Here is a 19650-nt window from a genome sequence, read left to right on the forward strand (position 1 = left end):
GATTCTTTCAACTTTGTTTTTCTTTCTCAATATGCTGTGGCTATTTGATGTCTTGTGGGATTCCATATAAAATTTTGGAATATTTGTTCTAGTTCTGTGAAATGTGCCATTGGTATCTTCATAGGAATTGTATTGAATCTATAAATTAGTTTGGGAAGTATGGACATTTGAACATAAACACGGTATATACTTCCACTTATTTGTATTGTTTTCAATGACATATAGTTTTCTGAGTAGAGGTTTTTTACATCCTTTATTAAATTTATTCCTAGGCATTTTATTTTTTGGATGCAATTATGAACATGTTATTTAGCCTCCATATTTTTGTGTGTGTTTTGGTATGTGATTTATTTCTAGTTTCATACCATTGTGGTCAGAGAAGATGCTTGATATGATTTCAGTTTTCTTACATTTACTGAGATTTGTTTTGTGATCTAACATGTAGTCTATCCTAGAAAATGTTCCATGTGCACTTGAAAAGAATGTCTATTCTGAAAATATAAACTAAATCCATTTGATTTAGTGTGTCATTTAAGGCCGCCATTTCCTTGTTGATTTTCTGTCTGGAAGATCTATCCAATGATGTCCATGGGGTGTCAAAATCCCCTACTTACTCTATTGCTGTCAATCTTTCCCTTTATGTCCATCAAGATTTGCTTTATATATTTAGTGCTCCTATTTGAGTGCATAAATGTTTATGAGGACTATATCCTCTTGTTGTATTGCTCCCTTTATCATTATATAGTGTTCTTTGTCTCTTACTAGAGGCTTTGTTTTCAAATCTATTTTGTCAGATATAAGTATTGCTATCCTAGTTGTTTTTCCCATTTGCATGAAATATCGTTTTCCATCCTTTTGCTTTTAGTCCATGTATATCTTTCATTCTGATGTGGGTCTCTTGTAGACATCATACATGTGTCTCTTGGTTTCTTATCCATTCAGCTACCCTGTGTCTTTTGATTTGAGCATTTAAGCCACTTACATTTAAAGTGATTATTGACAGATGCATATTTACTACTATTTTAATCTTTAACTATGTTCCTCTGTTAAAGAAGACCCTTTGACATTTCTTGTCATATTGGTTTGGGGGTAACTAACTTTTTTGGTTTTTCTTGCCAGGGAAGCTCTTTATTTCTCCTTCAATTTTACACAACTTTGCTGGGTGGAGTAGTCTTGGTTGTGGGTTCTTGCTTTTCATCACTTTGAATGTTTTATGCCAATCTCTTCTGGCTTGAAATATTTCTGTTTAGAAACCTGCTGACAGTCTTCTGGAAGCTCCCTTGTAGGTAACTAACTGTCTTCTCTTGCTGCTTTTAAGATTCTCTCTTTGTCTTTAAACTATGCCATTTTAATTAAGATGTGTCTTGGTGTGGGTCTCTTTGGGTTCATCTTTTTTGGGGACTCTACACTTCCTGGACTTGTGTGTCTTTTTTCCTTTACAAGGTAAGGGAAATAGCCAAGGAAACCAAAGCTTAGGGGAGGTTAAAATGACTTGGCCAAGGTCACCCACTAAGTGGTATGTTAGTTCTCCCCATTCGGTGTTCAACTTTATTTCAAGTAAGTAATTTAAAACAAACTGTATGATAACCTTTGGCTCAAAAAATATTATCATTTATATATATGTAAATGATACCTAAAGGACACAGTGAGTCAATGGCAAGATGGGATTAAACGTGGTGTTTTATATTCTTGTCTTGAAATCATGATTTCCTGAAACAAGTAGAGTGATCTCATTGCTACTTTTACACTAGGGTTCCGGGCAGCCAGGAAGGATCAATCCTGCCTCATCTGCCAATATCACTGCCTTTGAAGAAAAAGAATTAAGAATTAAAGAGCAGCTACCTGGGTTTCTTCCTCCAGGGGCTCCCCAGGCTACAGGCAGGACAAGGAGCCCACAAAACAGCAAGCAACTTCTCAAAGCAGGGGGTTGTTCTCAGGAGACTTAAGCCACATATCTGATGAGAACACCACCTGTATCAAAACTGTTGGGACCCAGGCATCACAGGACTGCCTTAGGGTTTGTTAACTCATTAAATGTTTGTCAACACCTGGAGAGCTAATCCAGATTGTTCCGGCCTTTAGGGTCTCTGCACCAGGAGTAGCATCAAAGAACACACTGATCCCTGCTGTGGCTATAATCAAATTTCCTCTAGGGATTTACATGGCGATGGAGAAACCAACCTCCACATCTATTTCTCTTCTATTGATATTTTCACTGTAGCCCTGAAAAAAGATGACAGTCATTTCTCTCTGAGATTCAATTAACAAGCACACCCAGATCCTCTGACCTTATACAGCGAGGAGGAAGCAGGAATCTAACAGCACCAAGTTGTACTACATTTCTTTTCTCTAAATGATAATACTATTGCTTCAATTCTGGACAAGCTGTCATACATGCTTGTGCTTAGATATTACTTTTTTTTTTTTAAACTTCCGACTTAGTTCTCATTCTTATGCTATGAAGGGAAACTAAATGGAACGTGAACTGGAATCCAATAATACCACCAAACACACCCATTTTTAATGAGCCTTTTCTAGAGTTAAGAAATTAACCTAACAGTTTAATCTGCCAGAAGTAAGGTTCATTTCCTTCCCTTTCTTTTCAGTAGCTCTTCAAAGCAACATATAGCCAGCCAAGTCCTGTGTGCCCAGTCAACAGCTAGAAGCAAAGTTCCAGTGTAGTGGTTCCGGTGCGGGTGGGAACGGAGCTCTCTGAGGGGTACTCACCAGCTATGGCACCAGCCAAGAGCAGGCTTCCAGGGCTAACCTGCCCATCTTCGTTTGCAAAGGAAGCCTTCACGTGAGCGTAGCACGGGAAATAGATGGCTGAGAAAGGAATGTCCCGCAGAAAGCATGCTTTGGCACCCTGTCCGTTGGAAAAGGAAGAAAAACCACATGAAACACATATCCCATTGAGAAGATCAAGCTTCTCTGGAACTTATCTTGGAATGAAATATTCCCTGAGAAGATTGAATTGTACTCACAAGTTGAAATGGTAACAGAAAAAAAAAAAAAGTATTGCCCAAATTCTGCAAGTAATAAATCTAAATTTTCTTTTTAAAAAAATAAAACGAATTTTATTGAGGAAGAAGGGGTAGTTCTCGCTTTTTCCAATAGTAAGATTTCTATTCAAGTGATTTTGGGACTTTGTCTGTGACAACCTTTCCCTACTGATGGCAGGTCACTGGCATTTCAAGGAGGTTTTGTTCTCAGAAGATGGGCAGCAATAGCCAAGATGCCTCTTTGTTCATATACCAGGAAGTAGAACAATTAGATAGGTGGAAAGGGATGGGGCTTATTTTTTGTATTGTTTGAGACTCTGATGCAAGTGTTGGACTCCTTCCCAGAAAAAATTACACATATGTAAAAAATTATATACCTTTTCAATGGGTTATGGATCCCCTAATCTACTCACATACTTACCCCTACCCTCCAGGATTTATGAAACATTGACAAATGCTTTAAAATATTTACAATAATTCCTACACATTTAATACCTGTGTGTAGAGCAATTAACAACTAGAACAAAGTCTTCACCAAATAATTTTTGGTGTCAAAATGGTGACATGGGGAGGCCTTGAGAATTGATGCGTGCCCAGTTAGATGATGAAACAGTTAATCGTCTAATGAAAACCATAAGATGTATACTGTGTTTAGGTAGGCTAAATGGAAAGGAAGTCACCCTTTTGCAACACTTCATGATTTAATAGCATTTCTTTTACAGATTTTGTAAAACCTAAAGCTTTCCACCAAATTTAGAGATTCTTTAAAGAAAATAATGACTCCATCCAAATTCATCAGATGCAGTCAAGCCCAGTGACATTTACTGAGGCCCAAGGATGCTGGATCTTGGGTATTTTGGGGCGGATGGTGGTCTCCAATCTGTCAAACCTCCTTAACACAGCGCATTCATTACTGCAGCTTTGCTTCTCTGACCCACATTACACCCCTGACTCAAACTGAGCTCGTGAGTAACAAAACCCTTCGTCTTTTTGCAGAGGAACGGCTATTGACCCAGGGCTCCTGTAACCTAATTAGTTGCCTTAAACAACAGAAGTAGCACTTCATGTTTAATCCTATTAATCTTCCTCCTGCTTTGGCCCATCCTTCCAACCAGAACGAATGCTCAGAATCTGGACCTTGTCATGTTGCTTATTTCTCAGCCAACTCACTCATAGATGGGGTTCAGATGCCTCTGTCCCCTTGGAGCAGACATTTCAAGAAAAGAATACACACCATGTACTGCCAGTCAGCCCACACCTTTCTATCGTCTACCCCCAAACTGTTAAATGCCTAAGTGAGAAGAGGAGCAATATCAACCACCATTCATTCCATAGCTCGGACCATGCTTCTGTGGTTATGAGGTATGCCTTTTCTTCCTGGTTGTTTTTGTTTTTGTTGTGGGGGAGTATAGTCTAACATCTCCTTCATTCGTCAGCCACCTGTGGTCTTGGCTGTCCTACAGATTAGGCCTGGTATCCTCACCCTCTCAAAGCTTTGTAATGCTGCCATTTTCCCATTTTCCTCTCCTTGGTCAGCTTGATTCCTTTCAGGTAAAGCTATTCAGTGACCCATTCATCTGATTAATCAAGGGACCTATCACTCTGCATCTTCTTGGACGATTTTTAAGCTGGGAACACCAACCTCTTAAATACCAGCTCTTCATTCATTTAAACCCAAATGCCACCCTTTCCCAATGAGGATCCTTTATCTAGAAGGTAGACAGGGAGTGGATTCCATGTGGCTCCACGCTGTCCATACTTCATCAGTGTTGTTCCGGGCTTTCTTCTCACTCTTAGATCCGCCTCGGTCAGCCTGGCCTGTTTCAGGGTGTGAGCAACCAGGGGCCAGGAACTGCTGTCTGATTTAACTTAGAAAACAGCAAAATCGTTGGCTGTCAGTTGGGCCCTAAGACACGTTCCTGGTGACACTGAGTTAGCTTTGCCAAGTCACACAGAGAAAACCACAACTAAAAAGAGAAATGCGAGGCTTTGGGCTACGTTGTCAGATTTCTGCAAGGACAACGAACTCATTTCTTGGAAAACTATACTAGAGACCAAAACCAAGCTTTTTGTTTTCCAAACAAAGATATGTAATTTGCTATGGATACAACAGAGCTGAGGAGGAAGTCATGGATAATTCTGAACTGGAATGGTAATGAGAGAGAGAGAGAGAGAGAGAGAGAGAGAGAGAGAGAAAACAGTGATCAGCCCCTCTTAAGCTATATGGCTTCATGCAATCAGAAGGCCCGGGGAGATGTGATCTGAAATCGCCCTGGGACACAGGAAGGGTAAGGCCCTGGGAAGAGCGGTGGGTTTTCCCCAAAAGGAGCTCTCTCTGCTGGAATCAGGATAACCTCCAGGTCCCAGTGCGAAAACAAGCGCCTCGTAATGGGTGTGAGGTGCTTGAAGAGATGTTTGAAAACAGCCCCAGATGACTGAGAAGAAAAATGGCTTAATCAAAACACAAACAAACAAACACAAAAAGAACAAATCTAAGGAAAAATGGATAGGACTATGTTGCATTTTTCCTACCAGGGATCAGACAGTGCAAAATAAAAAACAAGTAGTTTGTGCGCACTGGAGCGAATGTCAGACTATGTAAGAGGTCTTAGGTTTCTGAAAATGTGAAGAAAAGGCAACGCCAAGGAAGAAAGATACTGTGTGCATCAGCCTCCATCTCCGCTCTGCAGAAGCAGGACAGCCTTGCCAGCGAGTTAAAACATTTAAAACCTCGCTGGACGGAGCGGCTCAGTGGTTGAGCGTTGACCTATGAACCAGGCCAGGGTAGCAGGTTCTATCCCTAGCAGGGGGCGTGCAGGAGGCAGCCAATCAATGATTCTCTCTCATCACTGAAGTTTCTGTCTCTCTCCCTCTTCCTTCCTCTCTGAAAGCAATAAAAATATACTATAAAAAACCCCCCACCAAAACTCAACATTTAAAAACTCAAATTTCTACTGATTGAGGCATGAAGAACACCCCTCTCTTCTGTCGCTGGGTATCTGGAGATGAGCATCAGGAGAAATCAAGCTCTGAACCGTCCTCATTTGTCACAGATACTAAAGGCTGCCTTTTTCCGGGGGTCTGGGAGAGGTTTAGGAATAAAGGAGGCGATGAATGTGTTAGTCCCTGTAAAGTGCCCACTGCAGTACACATGTGAAGGGCAATGGAGGGGGTGGGGAGGAGGAGGCCCTTTCCCTGCCTCCAGTGCTGCATCCCCCACAGCCAAGCACCTGCTCAGACTCCTCCAGGCAGCAAATCACTGGCCTGAACAGGAGGTGCCCCCAGCCTCTCCCTCCCCAGGCACGAGAGCCCAGTTCCCAAGGAAAGCTAACTCTGCAGAAGGTTGGAGAAAGAGGCACAGATGTCTTAAATTCCCCGGGCCTCCTCTCCTCACCACTTCCTTCAGGTCAAAGGCACAAAGGCAGGTGCCAATTTGTAAGGCTGCCCCAGGCAATACCTGACCTGTGGCTCCCCACAATGAAAAGGGAAGCAGGATGTGAAAAGGCTTTTAAAGTCCCAACAGAGAGAATGCCTCTCCCGGATTCCTTGATAAATCCTTCACATGGGTGGTGAACACCCATTCTCCGTCCTACAGCAAAACAGAAACCTGTTTGACTTGAAATCTGTCTGCTCCCCGCCACCCCCCCCCCCGCCCGTGCGATTTTTACTAGGTGATCAGCCACTTTGAACAGGCGACTTTATAATAAAGGGAAACATTCCGTGCGGCCCCAGTGCCTGCGTCAGCAACACAAAAAATAATTACTTTGGCCATTTAAAAAATTAATAAGTTACAAAGTGTGTGCCACCTAAAATAAACCTTGAACCGTTCTTGCTGCATAAGAAAATCCCCACATTTTCCTGCCTTTCCTTCTCACTGGTTCCGAGGCAGGCCTGTCTCAGACATCCTCTGGTTAGCCCTGAATGTCCTCTGTGCACAGTAAAGCCACCTGGGGAAAATTAATAAACACAAAATGCAATCATCTGATCTCTTACTATTCATTAAAGCACTCTTTCTCCAAAGAGGGTAAATTATTGTGTGTGTTTTCCCCCTCCTTTTAAATAAAAGACCCACCAATAACAGACAGGAACAATAAAAGGCATCTCCAGGGAGACCCCTATGTAAATAAACTAGAAGCAAAACTCAGATCTAGTTTAGTGACGGACTCTCTCTCTACACCAACTCTGTATCATTCTGAAGTCTCTCGTCATCACTCTAGTGAAGGTCCAGGAAAGCTGCTTTAAGGGCAGGCCTCACTTAACTTAAAGTTAAGAGTCCACAATCGACACAAGCCCGTGCCGCAGGCCTAGAGATGCTGGCCATGGTATCACCATGGCAAAGGAATTCTTTATTTTGCATCTCATGCTTTCTTGGATGCGGCCACTGTGTTGAAAGCCCAAGGGAGCTTTAATCAATTCTTAAGTTGCTGGAATCATCCACTCAAGTTTACTCTGGCAGCTCTGTCTGGCATGAAACTATCAAAAGATATAACACAACAGGATTTGTATCTTACACACACCATACACACACCACACACACACACACACACACACACACACACACACCTCACTCACACACCCACACCCACATACACACACCACACACACACACACCACACTCACACACCCACACACACATACACACACACACTGCTACCTCCAATGTCTTTCCCCCCACTCGCCCCCCCTTTTTCTTTTAAAGCTCTTCATCTCGGTTGGTATCACACCTGCCCAATCCATTTAATGGGCAGAAAAAACAACAACAAAACAGTCCTGAAGGGTGGTTGCTGATAAAGAAGTCAGGGCCAGGGCAGGTCTTTTCGCATGCTAATTCCTGCTTATTCTAGCTGTACCTGCAAATACAGCTCTAAACAGACTATTTCTAATACAGGGGAAGGTAATTACACTCACAAAGGCACCTCTGTGTCAGGGCTGGGCACCAGGAGCCAGCAGGTCTGGGAGACGGAGGCTTAACAGAGACTCCTGCCGTGAATGCACATTGTCTAGCTTGGGGGGCAAATGCCAGACCGGGGGACCCTGCAGCCCTCAAGACAACAGTGGTGCACCTTGTCTGCGAAGGTTATTTAATGCTCCTGGCACCTGCAGTCAGAGCCACCCCTCTTTCCCTAACTTGCAGGTTGAGAATTTATTTGGCATGTATAATTGTATATTTTGATCCTGGAGCTGCACACAATGGGCAGCATGTCATGTCTTGATCCCTCAGCATTCCTCTTGGTTTCTCCCACGCCAGTTACCCCGTGGCTCACAGCCTGGCAGCACCTCTCCTGCCCAGTCGAGGGACAGTTAGGGCTGCGAGGCTGGGATTCGAACTGGGTGAGAAATATCACTGATGCCGAGACCTGGTATGATTGTGTTGTTGGAGTTAGAACCAAATAAACCAGCCAACAACTGGAGACTCGGTATCAGTGACATTGAAGTGAATTCAATTTTAATGTAAAATATCAGTGCCTATTATTTGTTTTCTTTATTCCAGAGACTTTTAGGATATCGGTTTCTCCTGAATTTCATTGCAATTTTAAGGAAGGCATTTGGTCACTGGAGATTTTTGGGTAGGAAATTCCCTCCTGTGTCAGTGTTGGCTCTTCCCTACTCTTCTTCTACCACACGATGCTTTGCCATCAACAGTGCTCCTCTGCCACTGGCTAGAAGCCCTCCAGAGAGAACCAATGCCTTGTCCAGGAGATGCTCAAGCTGGTCTGCTCCTGAACCATCCTCTGACAACTTTCATTCAGCCTCCAATATTGTGCAGGCAATGCGTGTTCATTCCTCTGTTTTCTTCTCCTTGGTGTAGATCCAGGGAGGAAGGGAGAGCTCTTTATTCCAATGCCCTCGGCGTGCCCAATGAAGGCCATTTCTCTGCAATTGCGGCTGATGGGCTAGCTGAGCTGGGGAGTCTCTCGTGTTTCACCTTTCTCACTGCAATTCTTGGAGAGGATGACTTCTCAGAGGAAGCAGACCGCATTCAAAGAAGTAGTTTAAAATAAATCCTCTTAAGGACGGTTCTCTACTTGCATCCTGCCACCCCCCACCAGCAGCAGGCCACTGCAGGAGCAAGCATGCAGGCTTTGGAGTCAGAGACCTGGGCTCAAAGTATTGCTCTGCCACTTGGTATCTGATGGTGGGTGAAGTTCTTACGCTCTCGGTGCCTCCAGTTCCTTATCTCTAAAATGCGAGTAACATTTGCATTGACATCAGAATTAAATTTACATCCAATGATTCATATGAAGGACCTAGTGAAATACCTAGCCCAAGGATCTTCAATGAAAGGTGATGATATAGAGGTAATTATTACAATCAATGAAAAACACACTGTCCTCTTACAGCAGAAAACAGAAATAGCTAATATATTCTTTAAATAGAAACTGGAATAGGACTCCTATGTGGTTTCATACTTGAATCACAGTAGAGTTCTACATTTATCAGGTAAGAACCAATCAATCTTTTATTTGGCGGAAGACCTAATCCTACCCAATAAGTTCCAATAGTTTGCTAACTTGATCATATCCCACGTGGGACATGTCACCTTAATTTACAGTCAATGGACATTTCTTAAACTGGCCATCTTTTAAGTGCATAGCTTGGTCACAATTAGAAACCAGGGGGAGGTAAGAATAGATTATTAGATATCTATGTCACTGCTGGGAAATATATTCAGAGCACTCCACAAACAGTGAGTGGCAGTATTTTCAATACTTAAAACCTGAAGGACAGCATGCTATATTATACAAGTGTCGCTGAAATAAAAAAGCGCTGTGTTAAAACTAATTCTGCAGGCACTTAGCAAAAGACAAGCAAAAGAAAGAAACAACAACAAAACAAAGCATGAACTTGATAAAAAAATGTTTGTCCCTGGAAAGGTAGGTTATCTGCAACACAGGGCGAGAACACTAACATTTTATTGTTACCTACTCTTGAATATCTGAATTTTCTTCTTTTCAAAACTATACTGCCTATCGAATTATTTTTTAAAAGAACTTTATGGCACTGGAATGATTATATTCTCTCACCTCCCTTAACACTGATCACTTTGAAGGCAATAATACTGCATTCAATCTTTGTAACTCTGGCACCTATTAGAATTAGTGCTTAATGAGTATTTGGTAAATGAACGGAAGAATGATAAAAAAAATAATAATCATTTTCCTAATATTTTTAAGAATCTTTTCTAACCCCTTCTGTATACTCAACTCCTTTGGGCACTGATTTATAAAAATAATATTTTTCGCCTGGCTAGTGTGGTTCAGGGGTTGAACCAGGAGGTCATGGTTCGATTCCTTGTCAGGGCACATGCCTGGGTTGCGGGCTCAATCCCCCATAGGGGTGTGCAGGCACGAGATGGTAAATTCCTTATAAAACCATGTGTTATTGATTTACTTTCATATTCCCAGGGCAGAGCTTGCTGGGTGAATGAATGGATGTCTCCTTTTTTTGCATTAGACTTCCCCAACATCATGGTCTTCTTTGGTCATTACTTGCCCACATTCATTCACTGTCAGTGCTCTAATACCCTCGTCATAACTTGTAAACACGTGGCTTTTGCTTACCCTTCATGGGCTCAACAAATACTTATCAAATGTCCACCAGAAACTGTTACAAGCAGCAGTGAACAAGACAGGTCTCCGGGATGCAAGCACACTCCGATAAGGACACACACACACACACACAGAAATCTATCAGATGGTGACAGGTGCCATGCAGTGACCTGGCTGTCTTTCTGAGCAGGCATCTGTTGAGCAAAGAAGTGAGGGGCAGAGCCTTCAGGCAGACTGAAAAGTGAGAGGGAATGAGCTTGGAGTGTCTGCGGGAAGGAATGGCAGCAGGGCAGCCAGAGGAGAGGGAGGGTGGAACCAAAGTGCAGGGGAAGAGAGGCCAGCAGGGAGGGAGCTAGGGTGCTGTTCTAGGTGCAGCAGGAAGCCGCTGGGCAAGGACAACGTTCCTGTGGGGCACGCTAGTTTCCACTCAAGTGTCATCTCATCCGAGAGGCCTTCCCTGACTGCTCTACTAAAACGCACCCCCCTCCCTCAATGCTAGCCTGCCTTGGCCCTTTCCATGCCCTCAACCTACCCTGCCTGCTTCTTCATCAAGGTTCTTATAGCACCAACAGATGTCACATGTTTGTTATCTTGATGGCTGACTTTTTCTATCCACCACCGTGTGAGCAGGGACTTGGATTTCATAGCCATGCCTTAAATGGCTAGAACAGGGCGTACAGTCAGCTCTCAATAGACCTGTGCTGAGTGGGTGAATTAATCTGATTCACAGTTTAAACAGATCAACCTGGCTGCTGCGGGGACAATGGGTTCGGAAGAGTTGGGAGTCAAACCCATGAGGAGGCTTTCTCAGAGGTCCAGGTAAAAGCCATGTGTGGGAGAAGAAGGGGGCAAGTGTAAAGCCATAGCATGCCCTTGGTGTTAGAAAATTAGCAGGGCACCAGCTCCTCACACTAATGACTAAATAGGTGTTTTCTTCATGTGGAGCCATGAGCTCATAAAAATGAGTATTTCTTTACAAGCTGCTAAATTGAGAAATTTTTCTTGTCTACTTACATGTTACCAACATAAAATTGATAAAATGATATAGTTTGACAAAATCTATTACAATAAAAATGCACATGCCCTATGATCTCACATCTTCATTGCTAGAATTTATCATTGGGATAAACTCACAAAGTATATCCAAATATATGCAGGGATATTCCCCCTGCTATTGCTTGTAATATCCCCAAACTAGAAACAATATAAATGCCCATCAGTAGGAACCTGCTTAAAAATACTTTAAAAATGTTTCTACAGCTATTAAATAAAATGAGGAAAGAGCTTTAAGATATATAGTGCGCTTAGAAAGATTCCATTTTTGCTAAAACACACATACACAAGATTCTGATATGGATACAATTAGTGATATTCAGGGAGAAAGAGAAAGCAGAAAGGAGGAGAGAGGTAAATATTGACCTAAGTAGGTTTTATTTTCTTAAAGATAATATGAAAAACACAAGCAATGGTTATCTTTTGAAGAAAGAATGGGATTGAAAGGGGTAGAGAGAATTTTACTTCCAGACATTTCTGAATTATATGATTTTTTTAAAAAAACATAAACTTGTATTTCCTTTAACACAAACAAATAGGCCTGGCCGTTGTGGCTCAGTGGATGAACATGGCACATGATTAAGGCACGTGTCCCAGTTTCAGGCCAATCCCAGTAGGGGGCATGCAGGAGGCAGCTGACCAATGATTCTCTCTCATCACTGATGTTTCTATCTCTCTTCCTCTAGAAAAATCAATAAAAATATATTAAAAACAAAACAAACAAATGACATCCCTTTGAGATAACTAGCAGAATAATCAAGAACATATATCATTACTTGCTTTCTGATTTTATGGACAGTAGTCCAATGTTTCATCGACACATACACAATGAATGAACACACATGCACACATGTACACGGATGACTATATATCTGAATGCTCTAGAATGCAGTGGACAAAGACCTCTGATTAGAACACAGTAGATACAGCCTATATTTGCAAGTGACTTTCCACGCTGCAGCCAATGCACCACACAGGAGCACAATCCAAAAATGATTTTCAACTCTGCATGATGGATCCTGGCTGTCATTGCTTCCCTGCTCGTTTTTTGAACTCAAAGAGACAGAAACTGTTCCTTTGCTTAAGGAAGCATCTCTCAGCCTACATGCGCTGTGCTGACATTCAGTGTTAAATAGCAAGTTCCATTCCATTCCTCAGGTGTAATCCGTCTCCCCAGCAAAGCTTTGTTGGCTCCTACAGGAACGGTAACATTCACAAGTCCATGGATGCCACTTTCTTTTCTCTGACGATTTGATTTATTTTACATAGCTCATGCGCTAGGGGCTTATGAAATAAAACAAAAGTTACCTTGAGAAAGGGAAACACATCCTCTTGCATTCTTAAGAAAAGCAGTAGAGTTGCAGATTTTTTGAAAACTCCATTACATTCAAAAAGCTCTTTCAAAGGCCGTTTTTTATCCTGCCTTTACTTCAATCACCTACCTACTCAGGGCTGTAACTAAACCTCTCTAAATGGTACCCAAAGAGGAGGCTTTGTTTACAGGGTCCACTAGAACTATTTCTAACCTCAGGAATGTGAAATGTTTACCACATCCACTTTTTTTTTTTTCAGTTGTAAATGTATTTCTAAAGCAAGTATTCTAATTACCATTCACGGGGAAGTCACAGAATAGTGGGCTATTTTGCAAGTCAATTCAGGAGAAAAATAGAAAGCCAGGTTAAGTCCAATTTAGGGAGGTTAAGCACCGCAGGCCTAAACACACAGGACAGAACCAACCACTCCCCCTCCTGGGTCCCGCATTGTCATGTTAACAACGGCAAACAAAAGGACCCAGGGAAGGAAGGAAGATTACCTGTCCCAACTAAAACTAGGACAGTAGTCCTCGTTTTGAAAGATGGAGGGATGCATACCAGGTGTAAAGGTCTTAGGTCACTCCAAGTCATCTTTCTACTCAACCAAGACAAGAATCAGTGAAGAGCTTTATGACCAAGAAGTCCTACCCTACAACAACAAAGACGTCAATGACATGGCAAAGCAAAGCTCTGACAACCATAAAACCTCGGACATTGAGTTGCTAATATGATTTCTGACCAAGGAGAGGTGGGGTAGGGTGGGGGCGCCTGGAGAAGAGAGTCACAGGAAACCAAACCTAAGGCTGGCATGTGGGATGATATAAACGAGGACAACCTGGGCAGGCAATGAAGCCCAAGCAGACTGAACGGAGCTGTGACCTCCGATGACCTCCGATGAGAGTGAATCCCGGCTTACAAATCTTAGCGAATTCAGCTGAGGGCACCACTGGCCAGCAGAAAGGACAGGACGGCAAGATCACTCTCGTGCAATGAAATCAAGTTTCCGGAAGCTCAGGAGTGCCAGCGACTTCCCATGGTAATTACCAAGGCACCCAAAGCAGCACCCAGCCCGGAGGAATGCCTCTGAACTAGATTAAACCACCAGACTAGTAATTAAACTAACTTTATATGGGAGAGGTCTCTTGCTCAAACTTGAGCAATCCTGCTCATTTCAGGAAAGCAATTTTAGCACAAAAGTGGAAACAAGAAACTTCTGAGCCTCGATTTCGGCTCAGATACTGCCGTTGGCAGCCTCTGTTCTCCTGACTACAAAATCAGGAGGCCAAGGACTTCCAGGGGGTGTTAAAGGGGATTAAGATTATGAAACACCGTGAAGATGAAAAGGACTAAGTCTCAGTCTTGTATCATTTGCAGGTAGTTGAACAGTCTGTTTCGGTGTCAGCAAACAAGTTTCTACCATTTTATCCATCTAGACATTTCCATAGCAGTCACTACCGTCAGTACCTAAGTGTTTTTTACTAGACAACCTGTTGAAAGACTGCTTGGCATCCTGTCAAAATGACATGCTGCTACATTGTGTTCTAGTCCGCAAGAACCTAAAAATTTAGAAAAGAAGCTGATTTTTTTTTTCTACTTCAAAATGATCCATGCTGTGCCTCATGACAATTCTGTTTATTTCTTACAGCTGGGCAATAATGTGGTAAATGAAATAGCTAGAATATTGTGTTCCACCGCAAACACTCACAGATTGAGCATTTTAAGGGCTACTTTTGAAAAATCGGCATATTTATTCCAGAGCTCCACAGACTCCAAACTATAAGGCAAGTTCTCTACCCCCCTTAAAACTAACCCCCGGGAAAGAGGGCATCCCATTATGTTTGACCCTTACAAAGTCTCGGATGTGGGGTGCGCTTCCCTCACTTGACTAAGTACGGGGAAGGCAAATGTACCTGAAACAACCCCAACTATGACTAACACTGACGTGTAGCACGGTGACTGAGCTGCAAACAGGAGTGAAAAAGGAAAGGTTACAAAAGTGCACGTGGGGGTGGGATCGCACAACTTGCTGTGCTGAATGTCCAAACAAGGCATTTAAAGTTCACTCCAAAAAGCAGTGTAAGTTTTTACAGGGTGAGCTGAGAGCAGAGGAAAAAGAAAACAACTGCCCTGGCGTTATGTCCACAGAGTACAGAAGTGCCAGCCTGGAATAAAGATGAAACACTGCAAAACCATGTGAGTGACTGAGTCAAATAGTAGATCAAGTGGCCCTGGCCGGTGCTGCTCCGTGGTCAGTGTCAGCCAGTGCACTGAGGGATCTCAGGTTCAATTCCCAGTCAAGGGCACATACATTTTATGTAAATAAATGAAAACTATTTTAAGTACACATTGGCCTTCTCATCCTATATTCCTAAAGGTTTACTTATTCAAGTTGGCCATGAAAAATATTTTTTTTAATTTTTCTCATTAAAAAATGATGACCACCTCATGTTTGCTAGCGCATCATAGCTGGGCATATATGAAACAAGTTCTAGTATATTCCATTATACCTTCTTTGGGAGAGGAGTGTGGATCACAAATTTTAAGAAATTTCTAAAAGTTTGGTATTCCAATCCTTCTGAAAGACTATTTTCTAAAGGAAAAACGGTTAATATTCAACACAATTATGACAAGCCATACATATGGACAGGGCTGAGATGTATAGGACCAGAAAATACATTCTTGATCTGGTGTGGACTCCTTACACTGAGCTCAGCATACCTCCCGAAAGATGGTGCCCTGTGATTCATGCATCTATCCTTCATGGCGGACAACACCGAGGATTAGGAATTGTTGTATCAATAACAAATGCAAATAAGGCTCCAGCCAGTGTTGCTGCAAAGAGCTGTGCGCTGAACAGCGCCAGCGGGCGTCATTCACACCAGCCATCCTTGATTTGTGTATTTCTAAGGACAGTTTTTTGGTGGGTGGCAGGAAGGGCACCTACCTTCTCGCTGGCATGAAGGTGCCCTGTGGACTGCAGCAGCTATAGTTCAGAATCTTTATTATGGATGCACCAAACTAGACCACAGACATGGCAATGACCTTTTCCAGGTGTGGAAAAGTGAGGGATCGATTTCATGCTGGTGAGCAGTGACTAGTTTAGGAGATGAGCACGCAGTCAGACAAATGACCAAAAGGAAAGTTACCTTGTAAATCCCAAAGAACCCCAGGTCCCTCACGACAGACAGAGCACTGACTCGGGGACCGGTGGTGATTTCCCCAGCCACTTGCAAGCGGATCTTGACGATTTCCAAAGGATTTGTGAAGATCACCTGGGAACCACCTGCCTAGAGAGGAAAAAAGAAAAGTATTATCAAAGCAGGGTCATGGTAAATGGTTCGGGAAGAGGTGAGTGATCCGCCTCAATGAAGCTCTTAATATTCTATCCTCAAGAGACTGCATTTTCAGTCCTTGTCCCATCAATGAAAACAGCTAGTGATTATGAGTTCGAATCAAAATACAATTGCTGCCGAGGGGGCCTTGGCTTTGAGCCCTGTGATGGCAGTTGATTGCCCTTCAAGGAATCTTTGTCATTTTAGGGTGAGGGCCCTAACTACTTCGTGTGAAGGTTGAAGGAAAGCAAAGACCAGAGACTTAGCTGAAAACAGAGAGACCTCTGTTGGCCTCACCAGAGCTCAAAGCCAAGGTCACAAAGGCAGCAATAAAATGGAAATCCAACAGTATCCAAATGACGAGACACAGATCTGCCATCAGGATGGGAGGGGGGCAGGGAGGACACAGGTCCTCCCATGATGGACTCCATGATTTCCTCAATGACCCCGGAAACATGCAAACTTAGATGAAAGCTATTTCTTTCTTCTCCTAAAAAAGCAGGCCAATCATCAAACACTATTTTCTGGAGTTACATAGTATTATAATTTTATTTATGTATTCCCTGTGTATAGAATTATTCTTTTCATATAAGATAAATGTCAAAGTAGTAAAAATATGCATTAAATCAATTATGGCCCCAACTTTGAACAACGTGTGCTATTTCATCCCAGCAATGGCTGGGTGCCACTCCTCCGAGATCATCAGTGGAAATCTTTAAAGTGCACTCTAAGGGAAATTTTAAGCTCGCTATTTTGAAGCTAAGCCTGTATTTATCATAAGCAATTACATTCCTTCTTACTGTACTTCAACTTGTTATTCCTTGTCACAAATATATTACATTTTTATACCATTCGAGCTAAGGTTGACACACAGTTATAGTTCAGAGTTTTTATTAGGTAGCGAATGCACCAAACTAGACCACAGACACGGCAATGCAGCTTAGAGATGCCGCCATGGCAACGGGCACAATTTGGGTCAATATCATCTCCAACTACTTCTTGCTAGAGCCTTTGATCCTATTAACCAATGCACACACCCGGACAAAATGGCCTGCACTAATCAAAACCAGCTACAACAATGGTCTCTGAAGTATTGTTGATAACACCTAGGAATAAAAATTAGGAACATAAATATCCAACAGTAAGGTGAGGACTAAATGAACGTATGTATGCTTGTGCCACGAGAGGCTATCCTGCCCATAAAAAATTATGGCGGCTGCTCACTATATTCTGTGAAGTGAAAACTCTCCTGTGTGTCAATGCGTGGACACCTGCCCCAGCTCTGCCTAAACATCATGTGGGAGAGACACACCAGAGCAGTGCTTCTGAGGTGGCAGATTACAAATGGCTTCTTTTCTTTTCTGCTGTATTTGTTTTATTTCTTCTACACAGATCATGTGTTACTTCTATAAGGAAACATAAATACTTCTGCCTAACTTACGTAATATACACGGCAACCTCCCCCTACCCCAAAATGTTCATTCATTAACTCCTAAATCAAATTGCTTTTCCATTTTTACCAACTTCGTACCTTAATCAAGACACACGTGTTCTTGAAAACAGACCGGAGAGTTTCCACTTTCTCTATTAAACACTACGACGGTTTAGACAGAAGGCAGCGGAGGGCTCCTGAGTCTAGACTGCCACACTGCCATACGCGCTTCTGCTGTGCTTTGCCCATCACCTGCATCTCTCCTAGGTGACTCTAAGGAGCTGGACCAAGTAATCTTGGTAGAAGAAACCTGGGTTGGATTCATCAAGAGACGGGCCCAAGAAAGGCCCTTCTAAAGTGGGAAGGAGGTGAGCACATCCAGGAGCTGGTGTGCTCTGGTCCCCACAAAGGCATTCTGCTCCCACTCCTCCAGGGCCCAGAGCAGCCAGGCTGTGCTCCAAGCAGGCAGGCAGAAGACCAAGCCCCGCCTGCTACAGCCCTTGAGTATTTTGTGGGTTTGCTCCTGCCCCTCTCCACATGACATGAGGGGAATTCAGTGTGGCAGGATGAAGAGATGAAATGGACCTGACCTAGTAACAGTGCTGAGCGCACAGTAAAGATTATGTCTGTGCTTCTGACCTGGGCTCTCAAGTTGTGAAAATAAGTAAAAATTAAAAAATCATTTTCTGGGGGCAGGATTGCTCAGAAAGATTTGCTGAGTTCGAATTAGCCTGAGGCTGATTTCTGAAAGCTCAAGGGTAGAATGGAAAGTGGTCAGTGCACACTGATCTTGAAGAACAAAGCAGGAACTCAGGGCATACTTACAAGTATTGCCAACAGCAGGGAAGGAGGGAGCTGAGTGTCCCTAATGAGGACCAAGCTTCTGCCCCTATTCCCCTATTTGTCAAACGATCTCACTTCTTGTGAGGATCAAGGAGATGGTGGTGGTGTTGCAGCCAGCACAGTGCTCAAGACATAGCAGTGACTTCAAACACGTTGGTCGTTTCCTCCAGCTCCTAAATTAACGGTTCTCCTTCCTGACTGCATGTTATAATCGCTCTCAGAGCTTTAAAATATAATGACTTCTAGAACCCTCGTGCACTGCTGGTGGGAATGCAGACTGGTACAGCCATTATCAAACACAGTATGGAGTTTCCTCAAAAAATTAAAATTGAAACTGCTATTTGACCCAGCAATCCCACTTCTAGGAATATATCCTAAGAATCCTGAAACACCAATCAGAAAGAATATGTGCAGCCCTGTGTTCATAGAAGCTTTATTTACAATAGCTAAGATTTGGAAACAGCTCAAGTGCCCATCAGAAGATGAGTGGATAAAAATGTTGTGCTACATTTACAGCATGGAATACTATGCAGCTGTAAAAATGGAGACCCTCTAACCATTTAAGACAGCATGAAGGGACCTGAAGAACATTATGCTAAGTGAAATAAGTCAGTCAGAGAAAGACAAGTATCGCAGGATCTCACTCATATGTGGAATCTAATGAACAAAATAACTGACAAGCTAAACAGATCCAAAGACATGGAAGCATGTAACAGACTGACAGATCTCAGAGGGGGGAGGGGGGAGGGGGCAGGAAGCGATTAACTAAAGAACTTATATAGGGTGTCCCAAAATTCACGCAAGATTTGAATTTTGCGTGAGCATTAACAACAACAACAACAAAAAATAAAGGCCTAATTTTACTTGGTTTATTGAATCAGATTCTAATATCTGTTGCCCGTTGATTTCAATCCCTTCAATTTGATAAGCATTACCAAGTACCAATTATGGCCCAGGAGCAGGGACAATGAAGACCAATGAAGACCACGGCTTTGCTTATGTGCCAGCAAAGCCGTGGAGGCCATTTACCCGATGTGCTATTCCATACTTAATCCTATACTGTATATTTTATGAATCAATAAAAAATTTACAATTTTTAACTATACACCTGTGTTTTCTATCAAA

The 19650-nt window shown here is 42.7% G+C and overlaps 1 protein-coding gene across 2 annotated transcripts in view; it reads right to left on the reverse strand.

Annotated features, from left to right (window-relative positions):
* SLC25A13 (solute carrier family 25 member 13) overlaps positions 1–19650 on the reverse strand; it is a 164750-nt gene that overhangs the window by 8203 nt on the left and 136897 nt on the right. For both annotated transcript variants that reach the window (XM_059712379.1, XM_059712380.1), the window contains 2 exons: positions 16065–16205; positions 2728–2866 (listed from right to left, as the gene is read on the reverse strand). In XM_059712379.1, the coding sequence (XP_059568362.1) occupies positions 2728–2866; positions 16065–16205 (280 nt within the window). The remainder of the gene's footprint in view (positions 1–2727; positions 2867–16064; positions 16206–19650) is intronic.

The sequence above is a fragment of the Myotis daubentonii genome, chromosome 10 (genome assembly GCF_963259705.1).
Source record: "Myotis daubentonii chromosome 10, mMyoDau2.1, whole genome shotgun sequence".
In the NCBI taxonomy this organism is placed as follows: Eukaryota; Metazoa; Chordata; class Mammalia; order Chiroptera; family Vespertilionidae; genus Myotis; species Myotis daubentonii.